At 39.7% G+C, this 22761-nt stretch overlaps 1 protein-coding gene across 1 annotated transcript in view; it reads right to left on the reverse strand.

The window, feature by feature from the left end:
• Positions 1-17882: 17882 nt before the first annotated feature.
• Positions 17883-22761, reverse strand: part of BCL11B (BCL11 transcription factor B) — a 97241-nt gene continuing 92362 nt past the window's right edge. The window contains exon 5 of the mRNA XM_054275301.1: positions 17883-21126. Coding sequence (XP_054131276.1) covers positions 21125-21126 — 2 coding nt within the window. The 3' untranslated portion in view covers positions 17883-21124. The remainder of the gene's footprint in view (positions 21127-22761) is intronic.

Here is a 22761-nt window from a genome sequence, read left to right on the forward strand (position 1 = left end):
ACCACATTTAATGTTGCTGATTTAAGTAGAGTAAGAATCACATTAGAAAAGGTGGTTTCCCAAGTAGGGATATTGTGTTTTGATAGGCTGCTTATGTGATAGGTTTATGTATCTTTTTATATTTATATTTATATATATAATATCTTTAAAATCCCTTCTTTCAAGGAGTTCCTTTGATAGACAACGCTAACTATATGTGTAGGAAGGACTAAAACTGAATCATGCACCCCTTTGGCTCTCTCTCTTTTTGTGCTAGAACATCAAACACCAAGGACATCTGTTCACTTTTAGTTCACCTTTTCAAGCTTACCAGATAACACTTAACACATCCTTTCAGGGAAGTATAACTCCTAGGTCCTGTCTCTTCTCCTTTCTTTCCAAGAGTGCAGTAAAGATGAAGCTGCTAATGTCCTTCAAGTGAAATGACAACAGCTGTAAAAGAGAAGACATTGTCTAAAGTTCTTAAGAGACATGTTACTTGTCACCTTTTGCGTTACCTGCTAGTGCTGCGCAGATTTATTGCTTCTTTTCTCTTAAACAGTACTTCACATTTGTCTCTAGGAGATCCTTTGGCTTCCATGGGCCTTTGTTTTGTTGTTTATTGGGTTTTCATCAGGAGGAACAATGCATGCTGTTTTTCCCATAGTGTTTTTGTACACTGTGACCCAAAATTTAACACTTCATTTCTTATTTTCTGCTACAGAAAATGCCAATATTTTGAAATAACTTTTCCATTGAGACAAACTTCCACTGAGCATAGGAACAATCACATAGCCTGTCTCTGCACTGCACTGTGGGCAGAAATGAATGATGTGCCAGTGTCCTCAGCCAACCACACTCCCCTCAACCACAGCTAACAAAGTATTAAATCTGACAAAAGTCCAGCTGATAATGAACCCAAATATGCTGACGTCAAGAAGGCAGACAACTGTCCCACTGTTTATGATGTTCCATTTTTTGCAGCTCAGCAGGGTTATGTCCTCCTACGTGTCAAATGAGTGTTCAGCGCAAACGCCGTATCAATACACCCACCTACAAGAGGAAGCCAAGCCATTGGATTCATTCCGTGTATCTACAGCCACTAAATATTTGCACTGAGTGAAAACACATATTCAGATTACAGCTTTCCCCTGCTAAGACTCATGTTTAAATAATTTTCAACTTCCTTTTTAATTATGTGCCTTGGAGTCTGCTTTCCAGATTGAATCTGTACCCGAGGCAGGCTGGATCTGTGCTAGAGCAGCATGTCTCATTTCAGCAGGTATCTGGTAAGAGATGACACCCAGAAAGCTGCCTTCTGCAGGGAAGGATGAAATGCAAGAGAAAATGCTGAGGGGCTGAGGACCCCAGTACAAGCAAACAAGGTGAACAGATTTGGATATGTATGTTGTGCCTGCAGAGCTAAAAATTGCCATGGGTGAGGTAAGCCTTTGATTCTCAGCTCCAGTCAGCAAGGACAGCTTGAAATGGGAGCGTAACTAGAGCCAGCTCAGCCTTTTGAGGCCAGGATTTGCCCTGTCAGTTCAAATTCAGAAAGGCAGGTATGGAAGCTGCTGCAAATGCCCTGAAATTTTGGCCTGTCCTATTAGAACAATATAAATAATGTTAGAAGGACCAGCTGAGGAAGAGAAGAAGAGAGAAAGACTCTAACAGCCAATAACCCCATCAGGGCTTCCCATTACACAAATCCTCACCCATTGAGACAACACTCAGAGGGACAAAGGAATCCCTTAATTGTTTTCCTCTGAGTAACTCACACACATCTCTTGTCCAATGAACGACTCTTTCCTGTATACCTTGAAAAAATCACCTTTTGTGATTCCTTGACCAGACCTTGTAAAAAGCATCACATTCAACTGTCTCTGTAATATAACTATGGTTGAAGATTGAATCTAATATGTCTGATGGTTATGGGCAGCAAATTCCTAAATCCTTTTATCATTTCAATTCTCCATGTATAATTTACATGAGACTATTATTAAACTATGGCTGTTCATTTTCTCAAGTTTAATTTCCAGAAATATTGTCTTCAAAGCTCCACTTCTAAAAAGCAACTAAGAAATTTGTTTTCCCCACTTAAAACTGCTCCTGATTTTGGGAAATATTGGAATCGCTTATTATTAAACCTTCTGTGTGAAATTTATCTTCCACAGGCCAGCAAACACAGCAGGTACCAACAGTATGCACCTACAGACATCCAGTTACTCAGTGTGGGAGCAGAACTGAAGAATTTCTTCCTTTGGTCACAATTATTTTTTTCCCTCTGCTTCTCTATAGCCTTGTCTGTAAGAAAAGTGATATTTGCTGTCACAGCTTCAGCCTCACTGTGTAAGTTAAAAACATGTCCTGTCTCCATTACATGATTACAGGCAGACTTTCAACTCTGATAGTCTATGAGCTAAAGTCGAGGAACGTGTGCCAGCTGTTACAAAACAGTTTTCCTGGAAAATAGCCACCAGACCAGCAGTCAAACTAGGACATTCTACATACAAGGAAGAATAAAATAAAAAAAAAATTTAAAAAAAGAGCAGTACAACACATGATTTTAATAAAGTCAGGAATGCCATGAAATGTCCAGAAGAAAACATGTCTATACTAACCACTAAATCTCATTAAATCCATGAACATTCACTGCAAGAAGAGCACCATGGCACTGAAACACTCACCCCCAACATCTTCACTTTCTATTAAAATCTGCTGCAGAAATTCAGGTGTCCTTCTGTCCTGTTGCAACTTAGATACTTGCTCATCTGAGTATCTGAGGACATCTCAATAGGGGATGTGTCTCACATCCATCACATGTTCTTTGTTCTCTCATCATCTCCCCATGGAGGAGGAGTATGCGGCGCCAGGCCTCTTGTTTTCCTAGGGATTGTTGGTTTTGTCTGCACATGTTTCTGCATACTGGATAAAGCAAGGTCACAAAGCATGTCTCACATTTGGAGTGGAAGACTGTGAGGTTGGTGATAGTCCTTAGCTTCTTAGGCTTTTGTTTTAACTGATGGAGAGCTTCCCTAAGGCTTTGTTTCCCTCTCAGATGAGATTTATCCAAATGGACAAGTGCTTGCTTGAGCCAGAGGAGCAAAACAATCAGTGTCCACCACCAGAATGTCATTTATGCAGCTTTCTAGAAACTTCAGTGAATAAACCCCAGGTGTTCCCTAAAGAATTCAAGAGGGGACTCGTGGCTTAGTCACATTTCTGATTAGAAATTACTAAGTCTAATGATCCTCACACTATGAACCATGACAACAAAAGGTACGGCAGCTTTTATTTAACACCCAAACCAACTTCTGCAACAGATGTTCACACTGTTTAACTTCAGGAGAGAGCTCTGCTGATTAAGACCAAACTCCCCTGTGTTTATAGGCTGGGGATTCAGAGCTAGGAGCCTACTCATCCTCCCAGATGTCCAGCTCTTATGCCAGTGTCCTCGTGCCAGCATGAACACAAATCACACCAACACTAACCACAGACTAACACACAAATAAGAATGAATTTAAGGACTTACTGACCATAATATTATGTAAAATTCAGGAGAAGCAGTTGCAAGATGTGACAACACTGCATGGCCATGATTGCTGGCATAGATCATGAGAGGAAGGAGGATGTTTAGTCAGCTTGTCCAGGATGTAGTGAGAGCTGTTGGCAGCTGGGAAGGACAGTTTTGGGCAGTCAGGGAAATTGCAGGTGGATTAAACATTTTGGAAGGTCTGGGTATCTCAGTTGCAGGAGATTGAGCAGCTGAGAGGACAAGGGGTCTGTGAATACTCTCATCATGTTGGGAGGGGCTTCTCTTAGACTGTCTCTGGATGACCCCGTGAATTTTGATGGCAAAGCAAAGCCATTCTGACATCCAGAACTGACAGTGCAGAAGCCAAGGCACAGAGGAGGGCATTACTGCTAGTTTAGCTTTGGAATTTCAGTGATTCTGTGGCAAAAATTGCCCAAAGGAACTGCTGTACCTGGTTGCTGAGGTTCACAGTGTATAACTGAAAAATAAGTCAAAGAAAATGAAGAAAGTGTGTGTTTAAATACACCTACTAGTTATTCTGAAGATTCAAAGCAAAGTTAATTGTTCTAGAAGCAAAAAAGCTTACATTTAAGACAATAAATAAATGTCAGACCATCAAGAATAGCAGGGAGAATCACATGTTTAGCACGTGCATATCAAGGTTTTTAATGTTATCAGAGGGGAAGTTCTTTCAAGAAATGTAAAGTATCCTGATTTGGCTTGAGCATAAGTATTCCCTTAGGAACACTAACCAGTTAGGTAAAAATCTACAGAAGACTGTTTTGCACAGACCTTTTGTCCTAGATATGAGTGAAACAGGAATAACTTCATGATGAAATGTACTCTACCCTCTGTTCCCTAAACAGGGCTCAGTTCTAACTTGACTTTCATCCATGAAAGCACTCCATCATAAATTTTTTGTACAGACATGAGCATTTTATTGTACATTGCAAGCACCAGTTCAAGCCATGATATTTGTGTTGGGCTTCTAAACACGCCAAGGTGTGTTTGAACAGGGAAATACGGGTTAATTGTAACTTTACCAGTTATATATTGCAAAGAAAACACTGATAATAAAACATGAGACAGAAAATCAATATGGTTACAGACAAATTAATTATCAATGGTATATGGAGTTAAAAATAATGAAATGAGATCATCCACTTAGTTATTTTCAATGTTCTGTGCCTCTGTGGTCCTCTTTTGAGTTTAGAAAATTTTCCATAGGTCTGCAAAAGCAGAATAATTGCCTGTTCAGTCAAGCTCCTTTCTCCTTCTGCTTCTGCATTGTAAACTCAGCCACACTTCACTAGACCCAGTCATAGCCCTGTGTCTCAGATCACATCAGTTCCTGCCTTGCTGGATCCTCCCGATAAGGCTCTCATGCCTTATTATCTCAAATGAAATGAGTGCTTCCATTTCCAAACTTTTCCCCCCTTTTGCCACTTCCTGCTCAGGTCCCCAGCAGTGAAACCTCCCTAACCATTCTGCTGACCCTCACCTCCTACAAAGCCCTGCTCTTTCTCATTGCCTTCCCATTGTTTCCCTGGCCTGGATTTCATTCCCATGCATTCCTTGCTCTCTCCTTGCTTCTTTTGGCCTATCCTCTATTTTGCATCTTCCACATCACCCAGGCTTTCTGAAGTTCTTCTTCAAACTCGTTTGAAGGGCTTCCATATCTCCATCGCACCTGCAGCTCCCACAATCTCCTCTGCTACATGCCCTTAGGTCAGGTTTCCAACTCAATGGTACAGTTACAGACTATCCCTTTCCCAAGACAAAAGCAGATGTCTTTGGGCCAAATCCGAATCTGATATGCATCAGCTTGGCTCTCCTGATTTCAGGGGAAGGCTGCAGGCTCCAAGCAGCTGAGCAGCTCACAGGCAGCTTTGCCCAAGGGGATGACTGCACCACATCACACTGAGAAGTTCTCATTACCCCAGTAATGGCTATGGCTAGCTCTGCCTAAAGGCCAAAGACAGGAGCTGGAATATTATGTTTTTATAGTTGTGGGTCATTTGCAGTTCTGTCAGATACATAATAATGACAACAGACTTTGTTTGGCTGTTTTCAAAAACTTGAAATTGCTTGCGGGAAAAGGGTGAAAAGCAACAAAAGGACTTAATTAAAGCGTATTCACTGAGGTCACCCAGTTATGACACATACATTTGGTTTAAAAAAATACATTTTTGTTCATTGTCACAAAAACTGGCAATTCCGATTTACAAGGCCAATTTCTGTCTGCTGACTCCACTGTTCAGTTTGGAGTCTCCCTCAGTGCCAGCATGTAACAGCAGTGGCCTCCTGCAACCAACATTTACGTAGGACAAAGTGTGATTTTCCAGGTTCTCCTCCCTCCTGGATTACCAAACTCTAATTAACAGGACTCAGAGGTCAGCAACTCAGACTTTCCACATTAAGGGATCCTTTCATCAACAAATTATGGCTCCGATGGTGCCGCAGGCGCAGCCCTGGGACAGCAGTAGGTGATGACGGCGAGTCAGCCCAGGAGCAGCCCTGGGAGGCTCGGAGACAGCCCCGGGAGCACAGAGGCCCCTCGGTGGGGCAGACAGCTCTGTCTAGCACCGGCGTTTTCCCCGCGCTCCCGGGAGCCCTGCCCGGGCACTGCGGCCGTGGGAGCGGAGCAGCCGCGCCCGCACACCTGGGCCCAGGCGGGTTCGCAACATCCGCACGGACACACCGATCTGCCCCGACAGGTTCCGCTCCCCAGCTGCAAAACGACTGAAATGTTCTCGGATGATAGCTCTCTGGGCAAGATGAATGTGCTAAGAGCCAGGGCCAAACCCTCGGCTGTGGAGACTCAGAGCCGCGGTGATTTCACGCAATACGGAGATTTGCTTTATTGCTTGGTTTGGGGCGCTTGTTCCCCCTATATTTCCCCACAAAACAAAGCTGCAAACTTTGACTGGAGATCATTCTACTGCTCTGGCCACCCTTTTGTTTTTCATTCCCTTCTTTTTTTTACTCATTTTAACCTGATAGATTTTAAATTTAAAAAAAAATTAAATTAATTGCTTACATAACTTCCAGTGTGCCATTCTGACTAATGAAAGCCAGCAAATCTCAAAGTAAAACCAGTGTGAACAATGGTGCTACAAATGAAGAAAGAAGACACTTAGCAGAAAGTTGCCAAGAGAGAGGCTGTGAGATGCCAGATAAAAGCCAGGGATGTATCTGAGGAAACAAGGCAACTGCAAGAGATAAGAAGGCAGATATAGAGATTTAAGCTCAAGAAATAAAGCAGGTTTTTGTAAATCAGAACAAAGATATAAAGACAAAGATGAGAGAGAAAACCAGGAAGAACAATATGGAATTTATCAAGACAACGCTGAACAAACAAAACAAAACTTGAAAGTATGGTAGTAGAAAGAAAGCACAAGAGAATGAAATAACATTTTATTGCAGTGCTGGGAAAAAGACAGAACTCTGTAAGTGACAGGGCACAAATCATTAAAAGAACTGAAGTATTCTACAGAGACTTGGAGTCCTGCGTTTATAGCAACTAGCCAAGAAAAGAGTTTTTGCCTTCAAAAAGCACCTCTGAATTCACAAATGAATGAAATGCGTGGCCTGACCAAAGCGTACAGTAGGTCAAGGCACTGGCAGGCAGCTGCCTTTGATAATCCATGCAACAGCCTGTCAGACAGCAGTGTGCTCGTTCTGATGTCTGTTTAGTGTCCTGTATAAAAAAGAGCTGTTGGTTCCCTTGCAGGAGATACTTGTCTCTCTTACAAAGGATACCAGGGTAGTTGGCACAACCAATTCTCTGAGCAAAGACGCTGAGAGATGACTGGGCACAGAGATTTTTTTTTTATAATATGGGCTAAGACATAGAGATATTCTGAATGAACAAACACAGCATCACAGTTACTAACACTTAGCATGACCTCTGCTAGGAAGGTCATTAGAGACTGTTTCAGAAAATTTTAGCCAGCTGCCATGAAGTGCCTACGGCAGTCTTCCACATTTGATTGCCAGCCCCCACGTATGACCATAGCAGCAATGTGTGGGATCAGAACAAAGGTCTGCACCTTTTTTCTCCATCAGTGCCCAAATACAGGAGCATGTGAAGCAACTAAGATCACGGCAGCACGTACAACATTTCTGTAAGCCTTCAAGTCCTCAGCCCTTTGTCCCTCAGCAACCTTCTAGGCCAAAGATGGGTTCTGTGTATCCAGGAATCCTCAGGTTTCCATTCTGCACTCTGGCAAAGCCTTCCCTTTAAGGCATGTAAACCTTTATAAAGAGATAAATCAAGGAGTGCTTTGGCTTACCTGCATGTAGGGTGAAAAATCACTTCTGACCTTCTCCAAACATCATCATTTCATCCATCCCTATAAACAAACACATTTTTATGAGCCTCAAAAATCTTTTTCATGGTATGCAGAGATCTTTTCTTAATTTTTCTTTCCATATGTTGCATCTTCCCTGTAGACCTTCTCTGAATAAGAACCACAATGAACCACTTGAAAAAGAAAATACCGCCAATGGTCCTTGTGTCTGATCTGAGGACAAGCAGAAGGCAGTTTTGTGTTAATGGTGTGGGGGAGAGGGATTTAGTGACAGGGGAAGCAAAATGGAAAACATTTCTTTCAGAAAACGAAGGCAGGAGAGATTTGAGAATGAACTGAAATTAACTTATTTGGCCCTGACATACGTGCAGAAATACAATGCAGGTGTAACAGCATTTCTGTAATAGAAATCTTCTGTACAAAGAGATCAGAAGAGGTCCCCTCGACTCTTATGAAGCCCCATCATGCTGAAACAGCCCAGCAGAACAGGCAGAAGATGCCAGATCTCTGACCAACCCATCTTCCCTACTGTCTTATCACACGGGCCCAGGTTGCCACTGCACCAAAAGTGAAAGCCCCTTAGGGAATAGCAGCAAGATCTGCCTTCCTCTGAGCTACTTGGTGGCTTCATTCCCCTCCTAATCTATCTCGGAAGAGGTGATTTCGCACTGCCCTTATCTTAACCTCCATTAAACCATCTTTAATTCCACTGTGCCCCTTAATTTTAGTAAGATCAACCACAGATTAAGACACTATTCAGGGCAGGAGTGACCCTACCCTCCACTTTTGCCTCCAAGAATCAGTCTGGGAAGTATTTCACAGGTATTTAACAGCTGGTACCTGTTACCACCCCTTCACAGATTCTTTAGAGACCAATCCATTTGTTTATAGTATTCATTTATCCTAGCCTATGCAGTCAAGTGCTACCCTACCTGGGGAGAGCACCAACAATGCAGAGCACTAATGGACAAACCCTTACAAACAAAAACAAGAGAAAACCAAAACGCTTGCAGATCCTTAATTCTTCTTCAACATCACCTACAGCCCTCTGCCCCAGCTCCAGGGTAATTGCTAACGTGGTAGGTATGGGCTCCGATTAGGCAATCTGCAAGGGGTTCAACGCTTGGGCTGGATCTGGGAGCTTCTGCCGATTTTTGCCACCTCCAGATCTGGCCTGAGATCTGCTGTTTTCCCACGACAAACGCGAGAAAGAATCCGTCCTCTGCATCCTGTTAGCGTTCGAGCAAACACGGTGTTTAATATTAGAAGCCGGTATGCATGTGGTTGCTTAGGAATGAGAAACATCCTTTTGCTATGCCCTCCGATATGCGCAGGGTTGCTGTGGGATGTTTTTGTGCATTCTACTTGAGCAGTTACCAGGGTCTAGAGTCCACGGGAACATGACATTGTAATCTTGGTCATGTTTTATTTATGGGAAGTAGCGCAGCAGATAGGGTGTGTTAACAAACAAAGATGATTGCTTCAGGGGCACTCTCTCGTCCTGAGGTAATTAAGACAAAGTAGTTTCACTGGTTGGGGGATTCATACTGCAGACAACCTTTCCCTTGCTGAAATGATCTGCAGCAACCAGGCCAGAAAGGCTAAATCAGAAGCAACGTGGGTAGTGTTTTATCTTTGGTTAAAGGTGCATCATTAAATGGCACTGACATAAATTATACTTCTTAAAAATCCATATAACATTAAAAGCTACTGAGAAGAAAATGTCATTCTCAGAGATGTGCAGATTTTCAGCTGGAGAAATATCCAAAGAATTACTGCCATAGCCCAGCATCTCTTTCACTTCTTGAACTGAAAACAGTAACTGTCACCGAGGCCACCCTAACCACAAACCCTGAGAGATGCTGGCCTGACAAAACATGTAAACTCAGAGTCAGGCTCAGCTGTCAAAGAATCTCAGCATCACAAGGGAAATCTATTCCACCATCAAAGGTCACAACTCACAGACCTATGGCTGCTCACATTTGTTGGTTATTTGCAAACTGTATGACTGTGATCACAGCCCTGCAGTACTTGCTCCAGAGGAACAGACAGAAACACACACAAGGCACAGCACAGGTTTCACTGGGAAGTACACAAAGACCTTCCTCCTTGTCCATTGCCTCTTCCCCCTTCTTTTACCGCTAGCCCCATCCCTTCCACTGCAGCATGTCCAGTTAGAAAACCCTCCCCATCTCCTTCTCCCTCTCCACAGCAGGTCAGCTTCTCCTGGTTATGGGCAGGTGCTTTGGTTGGCCAAAGTCAGGCTGATCCCGAGTGATCCAATGCAGTCACACTGTGCTCACACCTAAAGTGGAGAATGGCCTTGCTCCCTGAAGCTTTTAGCTGGCCCACTGAAACCAAGAGAACACTTTTCACTAATTTAGGCAATCTCTGGGTGAAGCTTCTTTGGACGAAAAACCTAATTTCTTAGACCTTGAGACATAAAAAACATACCATAAAAACATGTCTCCCAAAGAATGTCCCTTAGGACTAAGGAAAAAGATCAAAACCTACCAGAGCTGAACTTGGAGAAAATGCACAAAGTTTCTGGTTACTTCACAGAATTTTTTGTATGACCTTCAACAAATAAATTAATCTTTCTGTGATTCAGAACCCCATTTATAAAACTATTATAATAGGTTTTTCTCTTCCTGTTTATACATGCTGCCCAAAGATATTAAGTCTCACAAAAGCAGAGGTAACAAGCTCCAGCATTGCTTTTCTGGGACAGTTATAAGTATATGGGGGCATTTCAGAGGCATCAGCTATAAAGTAGTTCATTTTCAGGATTCCCCATCTTTCACAAACAGGCTACATTTGCTGTATAGAATGCTTACAGCAGTGCTGCTGTCTTCTGTCAGCATTAACTCAGAAGAGTGGTCTGCTCAAAGCAGAGACAATTTGAAAGGAAAGAATAAATACACTTAATGAAACCTGACAGGTACCTTTCACACCTTTCCAGGGAAAGACATTAATTGCCCCCTTTGCTTTTAACTGTCCTATGCTGATATTTTAAAATAGATCAATATAGTAAAGACCAGTATCTTGATTGCTTGAACTGTACTTTTAATTAGACTAATTTGCCTAATTTTCTCTGAGTTAATTTAGGGGCTAAAATCAGGTCTGGTGAAAGAAGGGAGAATTCTTTCAAAGGTTATGTTGCTTTAGCTTACACCAGGTCTGAATCTGGTCTGCAGGTCTCTTTTTATGTTTGATGAAGCCTGGGCAAAGGCAAGATTGCCATTGAACTTCTCTGGTTAGTAAACATCAAGAAACCCAGAACCCCTTGCTCTTTTAAGATGCCATTCAAGGGAGCCATGATCACTAATTTGTGAGGAAAGGTTTGCCAAGGAAAAATTCTGAGAGTGACATAAGGTGAAATTCCTTGTGAAGATGCAGTGGATTTGTTTCTTCTTCCAAATACCATTGAATCATATGATTCCCCACAGAGGGGGAGAACACCTTTTCAACATTCTTTTTCCTGCTTGAGAAGAGTTATCTTCCTCCTTACTTTGGCTCCTTCTGCTCATATTTGGACAACAATCCAAATTATTCCAATATTTTCTCATCAGACATACACAGTTTGCTTTGCTCCCTTTAGGAAGCAAATGCAGTCCAGTAGGAAGGTCAGCCTTCCAACTGGACTGCATTTTTTCAGATTCTTATGAGCTGAACCCACAGCTGGATGTACAAAGTCCCCACCAGTGCTGGGCAGAGTGCACATCACACCATTTACAGGCTACTCTGGTTGATGAATGCCATGGTGGTATCTGTCTTTTGTGCAAGAACATTTTGCTGTCTCCCTATCACTTATGATCCTTCATACCCTTTTTATTTCTCTGACCAATGTCTGTTTAGTAAATTAGTCAAATATTAAGATCACTTTGAACACCACCATCAGCCTTCAACACAGAGTTGATCTTTCAGCACCTGGTTTGGTCTGCAAATATAATAAATTTTCTTCAGTCCATCACCTTAGGATATCATGAAATTAAATTTAATGGCACAGAACTGGCCCTAGTACTGACCCCTTACAACCCGCTCTATTTTGAGAGTGGCTCCTCCAAGATGACTTTGTTCCCCTCAAGCTGTATGTGTCTTTCCCTTCCGGAACAGAAAATGTGCCTTGAAAAGAAAATTGGGAGTGTGTAGTAATACAAGCAAACTGAGATATGATATTTGGCTGGTAGACACAGAGGCAAGCTGAACAACACTTCACTTGTAGGTATGCAGGTTGTTGTGGTGTCCTTTGTGCTCAGAGGATCTGAATTAATTTTCTTTAAGCTCCTATTTCACTTAAGCAGCTATTGTGTGGGACACCTGCAGAAGCAGATCACCAGACCCCTGGGCCAGAAGTGTTTCACAGATCAAGCAACTTCACTTGAGGCACAATTACCTGTACAAATTACTTCACATTAGCAGTTTGGGAAGAAATCAATGTCCAGTCTTGCCCAGCCAGAGAAAGAAGGACTGAAACCTCATCTGTGGGAAAACAGCATGGTGAAGAGAAATATACTGATTTTACATTGAGGAATCATTCATCACCAGGTTAAAGTGGTAACATGAAATCACATTGGAATAACAGCTAACAAAAGAATCAGTCTGAGTATGGAAAATCTTGTGAACTCTCTGGCCAAGGTTTTTGCATATCAAGGCAAGTATGTACTCCTGGGAAAAATTGCTTGAGAGATTACATCAGACTGAAATGACAAAAAAGTTACTTCATTCTGCTGGCTGATCATTCACATACCTCACAGAAGTTCCTACTGACATGACAGTAGACTTAATTTGCCAAGAGTTGCTGCTTTCCACTACTCACTCTTTTTTTGAGGATTGACTTATTGGGAACTGACACTCAGTATCACAAAGCAATCAGGTAATTTGGTCTAAAACATTTCTTACTTTAAAAAGTCTGAAGAACATGGTACTCTTTTTAAAAAATATATCCAATATTAAAGCCATTTACCAAGCTGAGTTGGATAGCACAAATTGTAAAATCACTCTCAGCTGAAAAGTAAAAATGCCTCTCTGCCTTGGCACAACACAGCAATGCTGATTTACATCAGCACATATCCCACTTTAGTTTGCTCCCCCACAAAGCAGAATTAGAAAATTCATTTCTCTAACTTACTACAAAAAAAGGGAAAAAAAATCAGTTTTAAAATCCACATCTGGGAAGACAATCCATCTTCATAGACACAGCCCCATCTCCACTGGTCATTACCACTGTTCTGCATACACCTGCTGTGGAGTTTCCCTGTGTGATGGATGCACAAGACATTCTACAGCCATCATCACACATAAAATGTAGAACAAAGTGTGCCAACTGAAATTGTACTGTTGAAGTCCTCTATTTTTCTCTGATTAGCTTGATCTGCCAGCAGAGAACTGGTTAATCCACCTGACTTTGCACTAGAGGGAACAAGGAGCACCTATGAGAGCTGTACTGCCAGTCTTTTATAGAAAGAATAAACTATGGCAGAGGAGTAAACTGCAAATGTTCACATATCAAATTTCAGAACTAGTGCATACATAGCAACATTTCCATCAGAGAACATTTTTCACGCAGCGACATGAATTTTTGACTAAAAATGTGTTTCCCTCAACAAGAAAGTTCATGTTTTTTGTCACTTGTAGATGAACCTCTAAAATGTTCAGACATTAAAAGCAATAATTTAAGCCATTTGAATATGAGCAGGATAATATCTATGACAGGATTTTTTTCTAAAATAGCTTTGGACCACTGCCCTTTTTTTAATATTCATTTGGAAATATAAAGGTTGTTAAAAATCAGTGGGTCTTAGAACTCAAGTTACCTCTAAAATGCGATTTAAAATCCCATTTCAGTTAGGTATTTTGAAATGTCTAACAGTCCTGATTCATCAGTGATCCTCCAACACATTCCTTTCATCTGAACATGATTACCATGTGGAACATGATTTTCTCCCTTGTTTATATCTCTTAACATCTCCTTACCTCTCCTCTTCTAATTCAGTAATTGTGTCATTTCAGTCAGTCATTTGGGAGTATTTTGCTGGAATGGTGCTTTTCTCTGTGAAGCTGCATTATGTTACATCATTGCTAAGAATTCAAAGTATTCTGTAATAAGTGTCTGGATTCTGATTAGATTGCTTCAGCCACATCCTGAATAGAAACTACTATTGCTATCAATATCAATTTTCCTTGGTTTTGGTTCTGGTTCACATAGGAAATATATTATATGAAGAATCTACTCCTTTGGCCTCCTTTTTCACTCCAACAATTCTTCTCAGCATCACATCACAGAGAGTTAAATGAGGAGAGTTTGTCTTGAGTTCTTTGTTCTGTGCTTCATGTCTCCTTGGCTTTCCTAATTTATTTTAGTTTCACTTTGTCTCTTTACATCTCACCCTGTTGGGAAGACCTATTTAATATTGTGAGTGAAGTCCCACATATAGTTTTATGTAGTTTTATCCCTCTTCACATATGAATTAATAAATAGAGTGGGGAAAAGAATTATCAACATACCTTCTAGTGATACTTTGCTACTGTGGAAATTTAGCATGTACCAGATTATCTTGGCTAGTCATTGAACTTTGCTTTATGATCTATTGGTTTCTAGTGAAAAATAGCATTTTAGATATTTTAATAGTGTCTCATAGAATGTTATACAGACATTGTTCACATGCAATGGGTGCTCCAATTGCGATTTCTAGCAGGAAAGCAAGGGGTCTTCATTTGTCATTGTAATATCCATTTTAAATCAGTCACTAAAGTGACTAGCAATCTTAAGAACATACTGTGGTGGACTAAAATAAGCTCAGTTACACTTTTCTGTTAATTAGGAGCAATTCAAATGAAACCACTATTATACTCTAGCTTTCTACAGGTACACAAATATCTAAGTCAGGCACAGAGAGATTTATGCAGTGTTTTTACATACTTACACACATCTAACGTGTTGCTCATTGGACATACTCTTTAAGCTTAAAACATTTTTGAAGAGCAATATTTTTTTTGCATTACTGTAATTCCTAGTCAGTTTTCAGGAACAATTAGGTCATCATTGTTTTCTTTCACATTCTCATTAGTTTTGTGTTCTCTGATGATACCTATGATTTCTACCATAACCAGCACAGGCACTTGCCAACTCTGTCTGAAAATGTGCAAGTGATCTTCACTTGCACCAGAAGTTTGTCACAAATCCCCTGACAGAATAAGAAATCATTTAAAAGATACACATAGAAGGAAACCTGTGTCTAACTTTTCTGCAGAGGAAGTAATTTATGAATCAATACCTTGTCTACTTATGCAATGGTCTCCAGATTAGTTTGGGAAGTAAAAGAATCAGAACAAATTTTTAAACTAGTTCCACCCTCAAACTGCAGTCCAACAAAGACCTGAATTGTGTGTTCACTCTCACTAAATTTGGTACCTGTTGTTAAAGCCATGGGGAAATGGACAGTGACAAGACTGGATGAAGAATCTTTTCCTATCAGCCATTTTTTTCCAGTGTACAATTACATTTGATTCTGTTCTACATAACAGCTTGTTTAGGAAATGTACTGAAAGAAACAGTCTTGCACTGGTAAAGCATTGGCAAATGGAGTGAACTGGTCTTTTCCATCTCTCACATGTGTGATCTCAGAGAATGGTCTGTCATCTGCCAGACAATGAAATGTATGTTGTCATTGAGTAGCTAAAGGTCAGTGTTTAGCTGAGCTAGGAAAATAATTCAGAGCAAATCAACTATTAGGCAAATGCTGCTTCTTTTTTGCTTACAAGTTGTCTGCAAATAGATCACAATTTTCTCAAATATATTCATTATTCAGAATTATTTCCTGAATGATTTTTGTGTGTAATTATTGGTCTGTTCACAAGCCTTTCATTTTGGGTGCTTGGTTTTCAAGCTGTTTTAATTGGGTGCACAGATCACATGGCATCTTTCTATCCTTTGGTAGGCTAAATGTAACTCTTGGACTCCACTTTCTGATGGAAAAATCTCAGTTACTGTCTTGGAGTTCAATGACCACTGTCATTCTGTTATCTGTTCCCATCATTTATGTAAGTTTTATGTACATAAAACCACTAAAGCAGATTCAAGTCCATGGAATTGTCCGGCAAATCAGGAATAAATGTATTGAATCCAAAGAGTAATATGGTGTACCACCAGTGTGAAGAATAAGAACCTTGAGAAATCAAATTTCCTTTATAATAGTTCTTCATTATAATTACAAAGCTTAGTTTAATTACCTCCCCCTTCATATCGAAGTTTGAATTCCATTGGTTTCATATGTATTTCACAAAGATTTTTCTTAGCCCTCTTCCTTTACCAATCATAATGGAGTTCTTGGATTACACAAGCATGTGTGAAACAGGAGTAACTAACCCAAGTATGTCACAGAGACTCACTTGGATTTAGTTGTTTGCAGCTTTATTTGTGTGATTTCTCACATTTTCTCTGTCAAAAAGGCCTAATTCTCCTTTGTCTCCTCATGCCAATGTGTGTGCGTAATCAGGGCTCTGACAGACAAGTTCTAGCATATCCAATGGTGATGAGTTAAGGCATTACAGCTTCCAGGACATCCAGAATTCTCCTTGCCAGGCAGATATCACTTTCCCTAGCAGAGGCACTAGACAGAGACCTCTTGTACCTCCATACCCTCCCATCCACAAGCTGCCATGCACAGCAGTGGCTGCTGCTGCTAAATCTTCGAGCACCACATCAACATCTGCAAGGCCTGCAGCGTCTTTACAGCCGGCAAAATGACATGGTGGTGTAAAGCTTGGCTGGAGTGAAGTCATGTTTATGGGGTGTCAAAAACACCCCATTCAAATGCAAACTGTACAAAACTTAGAAGTAAAACATAACAGCCCTTGCAGCTCACTTCAGAAGGCATCCAAAATGAAATGGCATTTGGGAAATTATAGCGTGAACTATTGCCCAATATAATTGTCAGCGTCGGGCTCTGATTTCATTTTCACTGTTTTTTCATGAGTGCAACTTTTCAAAGCCTGTAACTTTTATATCACTCTGAAGCCTTGATCCAGCAAAGCGCTTACACACACACCTAAATTTAGACTATGGATTCAGGGAGCCTGAGATCAGGAAGGGACCATCTGTAGGAGCTCTTCTGTAGCACACACCACTTAGCTTCCCCTCCTGACTTCTGAGTTGAGCCAAATACTTTAAAGTCCAGGAGCAGTTCCTTTGAAATGAATTTCAATTATCTGCCTGCTTTGAATCAAAAGCCTGCTACATGGTTTGTTGGACCAGGGCCTCCAGGAAACCAGAATCTGGTCTCCAACACCCCAAATCTTTCCTATGCTTTCCAGTAATGGTTTGAATAACAATTATCTTATTTAAGATTTCCATGCATTAGCTAACAGGTTGGTTTGATAAAGAGCATCAGGACAGTGAACTGCCTGTAGCTGTCAGCTCTATCCTCAAAATGCAAATTGTGCAAAATTCTGCCTTTTAATGTTCGTGTCTTTGTCCCTAGCTGAGAAGGAGGAGCAGATGTTTAGCTGCAGTTACATTTTGGTACTTCTCACATAATACAGTCTGTGGCCCAAATTCAGGTCCTGGTTGAATTTGTAAGTGTTCTCCCTATTTGCATTGGCATCCAAAAAGCAGAACATGGTAACAAACCTCAGTGCATACACCATACGGTTACATTTGTGGGGAGGGAAGGAAAAAACCACGAGCAAAGCACTTCTCAGCACCTTCAGAAAACTGAGATAATGGCCCCAAACATAGCATAATTCTGTATGAGAAATGTGTCTGTTTCAAGCATTATTCTACCACTTTCTCTGAAGACCTCTATTCAGGATATACCTTGCATTTTATTTAAGTCCAAGGGATGAAAGCAGAACTTGAGCATCTGCTTAGCATCATTCAGGTTCTCACATATCCTTCTCAAACAAGATTTTTCTCCTGATGGACTCCCATGAGAACTGACAGAAAATATGGCAGGAGCTCTGTCTTCTGTACTGAGGCTTCAACCCCTTGCTCCCTTCTTTTTCCCCTTCCCACCCCTCAGTGTCAAAAAAACAGGAAAGACAAGATTTGGAGATCAAGTCAAATGTCCAATTTATTTTTATAACTTGAAACTGGAACAAACGTTGTTTTGAACGAGCGTACAAATGAAATGGTAGACACATGCTGAACTCAACATTGTGACAGTAAGGGGAAAAAAAAGAGGCCAAAAATCTTGTACAGAGAATAAAAGGAACAATAAATATTTCACTAAGCCATATTGAAATGACCTCCAGCCATCTCAACATTTTATCCATAATAAAAAAAAAAGTGCTCTCGTTTTTTAAACAGAGCACAAATACCAAGCAATAATAAATAGTTCCAAACTTGTAGTAAAAGACAAAACCTCCAAGTAAACAACAAAAGCTCATACAATAAGTAATAGAAAAAGGTAATAAAAATATTTTGCCTTGCCGGTACAAATGCAAACAACTTAAATCAATGTTACTTTGCTTTGCAGTTCTAAAATACAAAGAGCACCATAAAAATGAGTTTGCCTGTGATAAACAAAACCTTGGACTGTCTTTTACATAGGACTGGGATGAAATGCTGATTTTTTTTTTTTGACCCTTTCCTTAAAAATTTCTATTTTTCTTTCCAAAACCAGGTTTCTGCACCTGTCCTGTTGCCAGGGAGTCAACTGGAGTTTTGTTCTGGACTTCAATGGCAGCAAGACTACACACAATGAAAGTAATAAATTCAACCTTAAAAAAAATATAAAACTAGAGGTGTGAAAAGAATTACGGCAGCATTCTAGCTATGTCCATGTTATATTGTGCTTATGGCCTAGTAAACTACGGCTCTTCTAAGCAAGAAGAAAAGGAGGGCCATTTCAGTATCACTACAGTCTGCAGAAACACAACCCTTGTGCTTTTGGGTGACTTATTGTTAGTTTCAGTGATCTAAGTCACAAAATTAGACAACTGCTGGTGTTAGCTATCCTGGATAATTAAAAATGACAGTGAGACTGAAACTCCTAAACAACTTACAATAAAATGAAAAGTGAAATTCTTTCTTAAATCAATTAATTATGGATTGAAAATGTGCAGTTAACTTCTGTTCTTCGTTGCACTGATGCAAGTCCAAGAGATTCTTCTGAGTTCTGTCGCATGACTGGATTTATACAAAAGCCAGAGATCTGAATTTTCACCAAAAAGTGAAAATGTGCCTTTAAGGGACCACATTCCAACCTCAATTATACTGGAATAATCCAGGAGTAAGAGTGATGAATAATTCCTGATTTATATCAGTTTAATTGAGATACAGAATTTGTCCAGAAGATTTAAGGGTGCGACATTCAAGCCAGGAGGGCATATATCTATCTGATCAGGTGGACCAAATTCTCCCTACTGTCACACCCATGCCTCTCCAATTGCTCCAGTGGTTCTGCACTGATGAAAGCAGAATAATTTGGCATGGCAATATATTTTTTTCTTGCTTTTGTTTTAAGTTTTACCGTCATTTTCTACAAGAGCGGTGATCATTTTCTCCTCCCCTTCACTAAAGCATTAGTGCCTCTTCTGCCATATCTTCCCCTCGACCCAAAAGGGAGAGAGTGTGAGAGAGAGAGAGAGAAAAATAACTGCAAAGAAGAGAGACATCAAAAGGTACAGGATTTCATCCCAGTCCCTCAAACATTCAGAAATCTATGGAATGTACAATTAGGAGTGAACAGCAGCAAAGCAGCTAATAACATGGACTGGCAAGACCTGTACACGGAGTCGATCCTGTTCTGACAGGGAAGAGGAGGGTTATGCCTGGACTAATTTTACTTCAACCCGATTTCAGCTGTACCAACAGCAGGCCATTTCACCATTTTATGTCAAAGTGATGCAGCAGCTCTCACTTTTTGCTATAAAAAGGCTTTCTTCCAGAGGGCAGCGGCAGGGTGTGAGGAGCAATGAGTGGGGGTTGGCCAGGAGAGGGAAGATGCATTGGACATCTTGTTTGGAAGGAGGGGAAGAAATCTCCTCTCTCTCTCTCAAATCTGCAGGGAAGCTGTGGGATGTCACCCCAGACACCTTTCCAGGAACGGAATTTCTTTTCACACAAATAGGCAATATCCATCCAGCCTGGTTCAACCATACCTGGTAAAACCTTGATGCAAGGGGTCCAGGCAACTTTGAAGTTATTTAGAGCCCTGTGGGAACAGCACTTTTTTGTAGGCCATTTCTGACAAAAAAATATATATACAACTAAAATTATTTGTGAACAACAACAAGAAAAAAAAAAGTAAAATAAAAAAGCACTTAATTATTTTGTTTTGTTTCTTTTACTCAAAGGTCGTCTAACAACCCCCTTTTTTCCTGTACAATAAGGACTTCACATACAAATTTTTTTTTATTTTTGCAATATTTTATCCTGCCAAATTAAAAAAATATATTATGGCAGCCTGTTTGTTTGTTTTTATTTTTATTTCCAAATTCACTAACAAAAAGGTACATTAAATCCCTTTAAAAGGACAAGCGTACAGTTAAAAAATTACAAGCTTCAGTAAAAATACAGCAAGTGCCTACATCATATGAATCAACCAATATCAATATCCATTCCAGAAGGGGAAGGGAAGGGGAGAAGGGGAGAAAAAAAGAGAAAAATAGGTACAGGTCAGAAACGTGATTTTTTTTTCTGCAAAGCAATAACAATATTAAGCACTTTTTTCTACGTACTTTTTCTACATGGTGTAGCAATCACCTTTTAATCCCCGAATACAAGATTCTATACATTTTTGAAATAAAAATTCAACACCCAAGGCAGAAAAAAATTTACTAAAACTCAAGACTTTACAGTTACAGTGACAAGAACAAATTTATAGACCCACCATTTAAATTTTACTGCAACATTTTCAAGGAAAAAAGAAATTTTTTTTTTTCTTTCTGGTTTTGTAAAATGCCCAGGCATTCTCCATTATTACAAATACTGGTCCACTTTTACAGTAATCAAGAAATTTTAATATATATAATATATACTAAAACCCCGTCACCAAAAGAAAACAATATACACATGGCCATTATGGCATTTTTTAATAACCTATTAAGCAAACTTTGAAAAAAAAAAAGATTGCTCAAACACACATACACACAATTTCTTTTTTACCCTTGTATGTATTCAATACTGTAAACGTATTTTAAGACAGAGTGCACTAAATTTAACTTTTAAAAAAAAATTAGCCGTTGTTCCTGAATTGTTTTTTCTCATTCAATGATAGCAACTTGTAATTTGTGTCATTTGAGTTTTAATTCAGCAGTAAATCATTTCCATTCCATTTCCTAAGCAGCGTTGTCCTGAAAAAAAAAAAAGGCTGAGAATAATTCAGCTAATGTATGTCCGAAGTTGTGCTGGGTATACTTCTTCATTTGATTGGGTCTTATGGCATTTTCATGTCCACTATCTTCAACCAGTAATTTTTTTTTTTAAGTAAATGTGGCTCTTTTTTTTTTTTCTAAAGAATGTACTTTTCTTGTTTTACTTTTTTTTTAAAAGTCTTTCCATTTCACAAAAACATTTTGCATTTGTCTCAAGAGACTCAAATAGGAAGATCAGTTTTCAAGGCACTCACGTCAAATTGAATGGCAGTAGAAAAACTGTCCAATAAATTATTTTTATTTATTTTTCTTTATAGTGCCAGTATTGTGAATGCCATGCTTAGCAACACTGACACTTAATCTCAGCTGTTCCTTTACAGTTTAACCCACCTTTGGGCCAAGTAGAATATGATGTAATTTCTTGTTGAGAAGCCATTTTTCTCTTAACCACAAACAAAAGATTTAAAGTGCGGGTCAACATAATTAAAATTTCTAACCCTAATTGTCTACTGTTTGCTAATATTAGTTGAAAAAGGCTTTTAAAAATTTGGAATTTGAAAGTAGAGCAGGTGCATTTTTCTTTGCTTTAATTTTTCTCTGTCGTAATGCTTTTATCTGAATACAATTTCATTCTGTTCCTAATTAAGTTGGAAAAAAATCTTACTGACTTCACTAGGAGCAGAATCTTGCCAAGACAGGTAAATCAACCAGAATTTATTTTTTCGCTTCTTTATAATAACATCACTGTACAGCATCTGAGATAGTTCTAATATTTCTATTCATAAACCAAATGCCTGAGTTGAGGCTTTTCATTGAGAAATTCACACTTTCCTATCTTTTAGTAATCAACTACAGCAAATATGGACTAAAGTAAATGTCCTAAATTCAAATTTAGGATTTTGTGGTTTTTTAAAAAGAAAAAAAAAAGAGATGGCATTTGGCTCCTCTGAGGTTTGAAAATAATATTAAAATGCTCAAGATGTACTTTTATTGTCTCTGGAAAGAGTCACAGGAGGGGAAGAGGGAGGGAAAAACACTCCAGAAAGTGACAAACTGGCATCATTATGTTGCTATAGCTTTTAACAAGAAGAAACTATTCTATAGTAATGCACAATTAAGAATGTTTCTGGGTTTTGAGTGTAGCAGCCTTCTGCACCTATGTCTTTTTTGTTGCCATAACGTTAGCGCTGAAATCCATCTAGAAAAGGCCTCTGTCTTCAGTGACATTGTCAGTGCTACGTATTTGATCCAATTTCAAAAGAAAGTGCTAATTTTAAAGATTGTTATCCGCTGTACAATTTTGTTTTCCCTAATCTTCAAGGTTATTTAAGAAGAGGAAAGAAAAAAAGGAAGGAAGGAAGGAAGGAAGGAAGGAAGGAAGGAAGGAAGGAAGGAAGGAAGGAAGGAAGGAAGGAAGGAAGGAAGGAAGGAAGGAAAAGAAAGAAAGAAAGAAAGAAAGAAAGAAAGAAAGAAAGAAAGAAAGAAAGAAAGAAAGAAAGAAAGAAAGGAAGGAAGGAAGGAAGGAAGGAAGGAAGGAAGGAAGGAAGGAAGGAAGGAAGGAAGGAAGGAAGGAAGGAAGAAAGAAAGAGAAAGAAAGAGGGAAAAAAGAAAAAA

Source organism: Melozone crissalis, unplaced genomic scaffold (assembly GCF_028551555.1).
Source record: "Melozone crissalis strain CALT ecotype California unplaced genomic scaffold, PUWL_Pcris_2 ptg000018l_1, whole genome shotgun sequence".
Lineage (NCBI taxonomy): Eukaryota > Metazoa > Chordata > Aves > Passeriformes > Passerellidae > Melozone > Melozone crissalis.